This window comes from Cebus imitator, unplaced genomic scaffold (genome assembly GCF_001604975.1).
Source record: "Cebus imitator isolate Cc_AM_T3 unplaced genomic scaffold, Cebus_imitator-1.0 Scaffold14, whole genome shotgun sequence".
Classification (NCBI taxonomy): Eukaryota; Metazoa; Chordata; class Mammalia; order Primates; family Cebidae; genus Cebus; species Cebus imitator.
Genome location: NW_016107329.1, coordinates 11213577 through 11221138, shown reverse-complemented (window position 1 = coordinate 11221138; position 7562 = coordinate 11213577). Strand labels below are relative to the sequence as shown.

At 57.5% G+C, this 7562-nt stretch overlaps 1 protein-coding gene across 10 annotated transcripts in view; it reads right to left on the bottom strand.

The window, feature by feature from the left end:
- MCF2L (MCF.2 cell line derived transforming sequence like) overlaps positions 1-7562 on the bottom strand; it is a 212943-nt gene that overhangs the window by 76867 nt on the left and 128514 nt on the right. For all 10 annotated transcript variants that reach the window (XM_017502483.2, XM_017502537.2, XM_017502520.2 and 7 more), the window contains one exon: positions 556-670. In XM_017502483.2, coding sequence (XP_017357972.1) covers positions 556-670 — 115 coding nt within the window. The remainder of the gene's footprint in view (positions 1-555; positions 671-7562) is intronic.

Sequence of the window (7562 nt, the reverse complement as noted above, 5' to 3'; positions counted from 1 at the left end):
CCCACAGTCACGGGGACCCCACGACCGTGAAACCTCACAGAGACTCTGCCTCGTCCCACAGTCACGGGGACCCCACGACGGTGAAACCTCACAGAGACTCTGCCTCGTCCCACAGTCACGGGGACCCCACGATGGTGAAACCTCACAGAGACTCTGCCTTGTCTCACAGTCTTGGAGACTCCACGATGGTGAAACCTCACAGAGACTCCACCCCGACCCACAGTCTCGGGGACACCATGATGGTGAAACCTCACAGACACTCTGCCTCGTCCCACAGTCACGGGGACCCCACGACGGTGAAACCTCACATAGTCTTGGAGACTTCACGATGGTGAAACCTCACAGAGACTCCACCCCGACCCACAGTCTCGGGGACCCCACGACGGTGAAACCTCACAGAGACTCTGCCTTGTCCCACAGTCACGGGGACCCCACGACGGTGAAACCTCACAGACACTCTGCCTCGTCCCTTAGTCACGGAGACCCCACGACAGTGAAACCTCACAGAGGTGCTGCCGCGTCCCGCAGTGTCTGCCAGCCTCTGAGTGCACGTACCTGGGGATGCCTGTGAGGTAGGTCATGACATTCTGGAACTCCTTGTCTGGGATCTCGCTGAAGGCCGGGTAGTCGGGGAAGGTGATGACTGGGCTCCCGTCCTGCCCCCGCCCACCTGGGGAGAGAGCAGAGGCAGGACTCAGGCGGGGCCTCCACATCCCAAGTGCTCTGGGTGTCACTTGGTTCCCACCAGCACCTGGTGTTTCAGTCAGACCGACGCGTGTTCTTCACTGTTACATGATTTTTTACTTGAAAGAAATGTGTGCTGCTTGAAGAAAATATTTGGAAGGTACATAAAAGTGCCTTGAATTTATTTTGGCCACCATGGGACAGCTACCGTCACCATTCAGTGTCCCCCTTCCAAGCTTTTGCTAGGGGCTTTTTAACCTCAAGGAGACGGAAACAGATAGAGAAGCTCGCCTCCTGGCTCCTTCCTAGTGCCAAGAACAAACCGTTTCCATGCACGTAACCATAGCTTTAAATATTGCGTGATATTCCACGTACACATGTGCCTAACGAGTTGTTCCCTGTGCCGTCTGAGGGTTCGGTGTAGCTTCTCCCACATTCCCGTTAAGCAGTTCAATTCCAAAGCGCTCGTACGAACACAGGCTGAGTCACACAGGCTGGGCTCCGGGCCACGGCACCTCGGCCTGACCAAGTCCGCTTCCCTCCCCTGAGCCTGGGCACAGCCTTGCAACCTGCTTCCCCACAGGACGCAGCAGAGGTGAGCCTGGGACTCCACACAGCCGCTGCCTCTCACGGCCCCAGTCATTGGCGAGGTGGCCCCACGACTCTGCACCCACCTGCTGTGAGGAGACCCAGCTGCGGGGGGAGGGCAGGCTGTGTGAAACGGCAGGGAGGAGGGGCGGGGGACTGCAGCCCCCGGGATGCCCCGGGACACCTGGCCCAGCCCCCGCGAGGACGCAGCGGGTGAAGGACCGGTCAGTGCCCTGCTGAGTGAAGAAAACTGCCTGGCTGAGCCCTTTTAGAACTCCTGATCCACTAAAGGAAGAATAAGTCAGTAAAACAGGGCTGTTTCAAGCTGCTAAGTTTAGGGAAACTTTTTACGTAGAACAGATAACAGGGGTTCCCGCCTCCATCCAGATGACCCGGGCCTCACACGGTCCACGACAGCCACAGCTTTGCGTCTTAACAGCGACAGCCCCGCTGCCTCACACCCCCACAGCCACTGCCGCCGGCTTCAGGAGCTTCTGCTTCAGGGTCTTGGCCAAGCTCAGCCACGCCAGGCAGGGCGGCTTTACTGTCCAGCGATCTCGGGGCGCTGGGCCCACAGGGCTTCCCGTGGCACCTTCTCAGCGCCCGGCTCTGGCCTCCTCCCAGCCCTCCCTCCACGGAGCCCGTCTGGCCAGTCAGGGCCCCTCGGTGGGACGTGATTCTGTCTGACATGACTGTTCTCGCCTGGCCAGGGCGTCACACGAGTGCACCCCGTCTCCCCAGCTCCTTCCTGACCTCCTTCGGGGCTCCTGCCTCCAGCCTGTCACAGCTGCCGAGCCTCTTAGCGGGCAGAGCTGAGGGGTGCCCACACCCCGTAATGGCCTCCCCTTCACCTGGGACAGCCCAGTCCCTGAGATGCTTGATTCTAATAAAGCCCCAAACAGGAAGGCGGCTGCCTGATCCGGCTCCATTGTGCTCTGACAACCTCTGCCCTCCGAACCCTCCCAGCCCCCAGTCTCTTGACCCCTGCTCCCACCTGTGGCGGGGCACAATGCCCCATGCAGTCCTCAACAGAACGTGCCTGTGCCTCCCTCACAAACCCTTCAGCATGGCTAATTCACTTCCTCTCTGAAAATGCCTCAGATCCCAACGGTAAGAGGCCGCGGAGTGAACCCTGCGGCCCTGTGTCCTCCTGAGCGGGCACGACAAACCTTCCCTCTGGCACTGCCGTGGTGGGGGCTCAAAGCACGTCTCAGCTTCACGCGGCACCTGACACAGTTATCAGCCTGGTTCAGCCAGAGCTGAAATCACCCCCAAGGGCCTGGTCTGGGCCGCACAGCCTGGTTCAGGCAGAGCTGAAATCGCCCGGGACTGGGCCTGGGCCTCGCAGCCTGGTTCAGCCGGGGCTGAAATTGCCCCCAGGGGCCTGGGTATCTGTGAACCCTCTGTGATCCAAGGCAGTCTCCATAGGAAGCAAAGACCCTATTCTTTCTTCCCAAGTCAGGAGCGGAAGTCCCAGTCTGTCCACTGCGATTCAGAAAGCAGACGCCAAAGCTCCCAGCACCTGCAGGTTATGAGGCTGGATATGGAGTCGGGGGAACAGCCCCTCTCTGGAGAGATCCTTCCACCAAGGTGGGCAGTGCCAGGACCCTGTGGGGCTGAGGGCACCAAGAACAAGCTCTACTTCTGCGTCTGCACCTGGCCTGGTAACTGGAGGCTGACTGAACGCTGCAGAGGACAGAGGGCTGCAAAGTTCCTCTGTGTGGTTCAGAGCAGCACTCGAACCACAGAGTGGCGTCCACCCAGCACCAGGGATAGCCCCCGGGTCCCACCCACGTCCAAAAAGCACTGTCCTGGCGGAGACCTGTCACACCTGCATGTGAACTCTTGCACCCAAGCAACTGGGCCTTCATCCACTCGCTGAGGGGGAAGGCAGTGCGGCTCCCTCTCATCCCTGTCACACAAAGAAGTGTGACTCCTATGGCATCTCGCCGTAATGTGAGATACACACTCAGTTTAATACACACACAGCTACACACACACAGCTACCTATACACACATACACGCACATATACACACACACATACACAGCTATACACACAGCTACCTATACACACACACACACATACACAGCTACATACAGATACATAGCTACACACACACACAGCTAGACACACACCTACATGTACACATGCATACATAGCTATACACACACAGCTACCTATACACACATACACGCACATATACACACACAGCTACACACAGCTACCTATACACACATACACGTTAATATACACACACAGTTACACACATATACACAGCTACATACACATGCATGTGCATGCTCAGGTATGTATATGTACATATATATACAAACACACACACCTACACACACGTATACACACATACACAGCTACACGTACACACACATCTACACACACACATACAGCTGCACGTGCACACATATACACACTACATGTACACACATCTGCACATACACATTCTTATGGACTAGATGTTTGCCTTCCCCCAAATTCATGTGTTGAAATGTTGACCCCCAAGGGGATGGTGCTGGGAGGTGGGGTCTTTGGGAGGTGAGGAGGCCATGGGAGTGGGGATCCCACGAATGGGATTCTGTGGGCTTGCTCTGCTCTTCTGGCCACACGAGGACAGCGAGAAGGCGGCAGTCTGTAAATCAGGAAGTGAGCCCTCACCAGGAAGCACGTCTGCCAGTGCCTTCATCCCGGACTTCCTGCCCCAGAACCAAGAGAGGGAAACTCCTATGGCTTACATCACCCAGTGTAGGGGACTTTGTCACAGCAAGCAGCCTAAGCTGACCAAGAAACACATGTAGATATGCACACACACACACACACACACACACACCCCAAGGCACACACACACACATCCTGGGCGGGAGGTGAGACACACATGTAGACACATACACATGCACACATCCTGGGCAGGAGCCTGTGATGACTCACACATGTGTCTGGCCTCATTTTATCCATGGACATGATGTATCTTAGGGTGTCCCTCTTTTTGATGCATCAGACCAAACCTGGCTTTAGAAACTCATACCCACATGAGCTGCTTAGGAACGAAAACATTCAAGTGGTTAACTTATTATGACACCTGTATCCTAAGTTAACTGTCGGGTAGAAAAATCTTAAGAACTAAATAAAAACCTCCTGTGAGTGTGGAGATGGCATCAAGGAGGCATGACATTCTGAAACTGGACAGCACGAAGCGACATGGAGCTGCACCTTGACGGGCGCCTGTGTCAACACCACAGCTGTGGCAGTGACTCACACCTTCACATACGTTAGTTGCTGGTCTGTCCATGAAGCCAGAACAACCACCATAGACTGGGTGGCTCAAATATCAGAAATTAATCTCACAGCTCTAGCCAGGCAAGCCCAAGGTCGAGACGCCCACAGACTTGGTGTCTGCCTCCTGGAGGTGTGGCCACGCAGCGGAGGGAGCGCTGGTCTATTTAGCCCCTTCTAAAGGCACTGATCCCACTTGGGGCTCCACCTTCATGAGCTCATCTCCTCCCACAAGACTCACCTCCCCCAGACATCACCTCGGGGTTAGGGTTTCAACCTCTGAACTTGGAGGGGCACCAACATTTGTCCCACAGCAATTGGTTGGGCGTTGTGCAACCATTGATTCCTTGAAGCAGGTCCAGAAAGGAGAACCCGCGCCTCCGCCCTAACCTGCAGGGATTCCTGTCTCAGTCTCACTGCCTTGATTCTCTGCAGAACGCCCAGGGCCACCCCAGCGACCTTCTGTCCATTTCTGTTCCTCTCCAGCAAGGGTGAACCCCTATGGGTGGGACCCCGTGTCTGAGGCTGATGCTTGGGTGACGCCGGCCTCAGGTAGGGCACGATTGGTCGTCGCAGGCTGGAGCAGCCGTCCGGCCTTGGTGAGTGCAGAGTGAGCTTGGGGCCTGGTGGCTGGAGCCTCAGACCGTGTGCCAGGAAGACCCCAGGGTCCTGCCCCCATTCAAAGTCCTCTCTCAGGACAGCCCAGGCAGCACCGCACTGGAGCCCTGCAGCTCAGCTGAGGACTGTGGCTCGGCTCACAGACGCTTACGTCCTTAGGATGAGACGTGAGCTGGGACAAACCGACACAGGCCGGGAGACGGGCAAGGCCTGTAGGAGGGGCTTGTGCAGCAGGTGAGGAAGCTGGGGAGACCAAGGGGGCCAGAGGAGGGTCTTCTTCCTAGGAAGAGCGAGCGGGCCGGGGAGGGTCTCCACACCAGAGGCTGCCTGGGCCTGGGACGGAACAACCCTGTCAAGTCCAGGTCTGGATGCCCTCACGGCTGCCTCTGACCATGCCACGTTCTTGTAAAAGCAAACCGCAATTCCCCCGAGCTGCACGGACACTGGGAGGGGACCTCTGTCCACGGCAGGGAGTGAGACGCCCAGTGCCGGCGGCTGTGTTCCGGGCACGGCCTCCGTTTCAGCGCTGCGGTTTTCACCGGTGGCAAGTCTGTTCTCAGCGTTTTTCACTTCAGACCTTAAGTTCCTCAACGGTAAATCCTCCCGCCCTGTTTTTAGCTCTTGCTGACGGCCGGCAAGTTGAAGCGTTTTTCTAAGACGACACAAGGCCTGAGTTCTGAGGCCACGACCTCCACAGGCCCTGCTCCAACTGCCACACAGGGACACGCCTCTGCCTCTGGGTTCGGGACACCCACGCACCCCCAGCCCTCAGCCTTCAGCAAGAGAGTCGAATGGCTGACTCTCAGGAGGTAGCTCTGCACCGAAGGACAAGAACAATGAAGAATTTACATGTAGGATATTTCCTGATTTTAAACCCAATTCCTTGTTCCCCAAATCTCAGAAAACTAGAGGGGACAGTAGGGTGGCATGTCCTGTGGCTTCTGGGTTAAGCGAGGCGCTTTCAGGGCGGATGTCACCGTGGGGTAGAGGGTGTGGATGACGCAGGACGCAGGCTGGACTGGGAGCCGCTGTCTGCAGTGACAGACAGATTCCAGGGGCCACGTCTGCAGCTCGTCCCTAACTGTGGGTGGCCACGTGCAGGAGTTCAGAGCCCCCAGGGCGGAGACACCCCTCACTTGGCTGCCTTTCAAAAACTGCCTGGTTTGGACCAGGACCGGGACAGACCTGTGGGGTCTGCGTGGCACCTGTGCATCTGCAGACAACAGAGGCAGAAGAGAGGGGACCGCACAGGTCGCAGGGCAGCCCTGGCTCCGTGGCAGACAGCGTCCGCAGGGAGAGGAAGTCAGCAGCACACGCAGAACCCATCGCAGAGTCTCCTCCTGAAAAGGAAACTTTGGAGCCGTTCCTCCCTGACACCTTTAGTTCTTCGCTCTGGCACTTCATTCCGGGCACCAAAAGACCAGGGAATTAAGCAAAAGTCCACGGACAGGCTGGGGGTGGTCGGCCTGTGGGCTCCAGCTATGAGGAGGGGCCTCACCCGGCCGGGCCCCAGCGCCGAAGTGGTCAGTGTGCAGGGGCAGCAGGTGGGGGGTTTGTGTTTCCTTCGAGTGGAGGGACAAGGTGAGAGCAAGTCCTACAGGTGCTGTGGGGGTGGGGGGGCCCCACTTGGGGCAGCTGTCAAGACAGCAAACCTGTGAGCCAGATTCACCCTGAGTCCAAGGTGGCCCCTTTTCACGCTCGGTCCCAGGATCCTGAAGACATGACTTTATTTGGAAAAGTCTGTGCAGAGGTAACTATGTTCTCCAGATGAGATCGTAATGGATTACAGGGTGGGCCCTAAACCTCGTGACGGGTGTCCTGGGAGAAAGGCAGAGGGGCTACCTGCAGGTGAGGCGGCCGCAGGAAGACGCTGAGGGACACCAAGGAACGCCCATGCCCCGAAGCTGGAGGAGCCTCTGGAAGGGACGCAGCCCATGGAACCTGAGAGGAGCCCCTGTTGTTTCAGTCCCTCTGTGCGTGGCCTGCGTCATGGGGACACAGAAGGGGGCTTCATGGCACGAACCCAGAGCATAGGTGAAGCTTCAGGAGGCAGCTGTGCTGGACGTGGTGGGGAGGTGATGGGATGACTGCAGACCCACACACCGGAGAGCTGCCACGGACTTCATCCAAAGCCACACACACCTGCAGGAGAAGCACCAGCCGACACCGATCCGTCTTAGACGTGGTGAGGAGGGAATCACCGACGGCTGCCACGGACTTCATCCAAATCCACGCACACCTGCAGAAGCACCAGCTGACACCGATCCGTCTCAGACGTGGTGAGGAGGGAACCACCAAGGGCTGCCACGGACTTCATCCAAATCCACGCACACCTGCAGAAGCACCAGCTGACACCGATCCGTCTCAGACGTGGTGAGGAGGGAA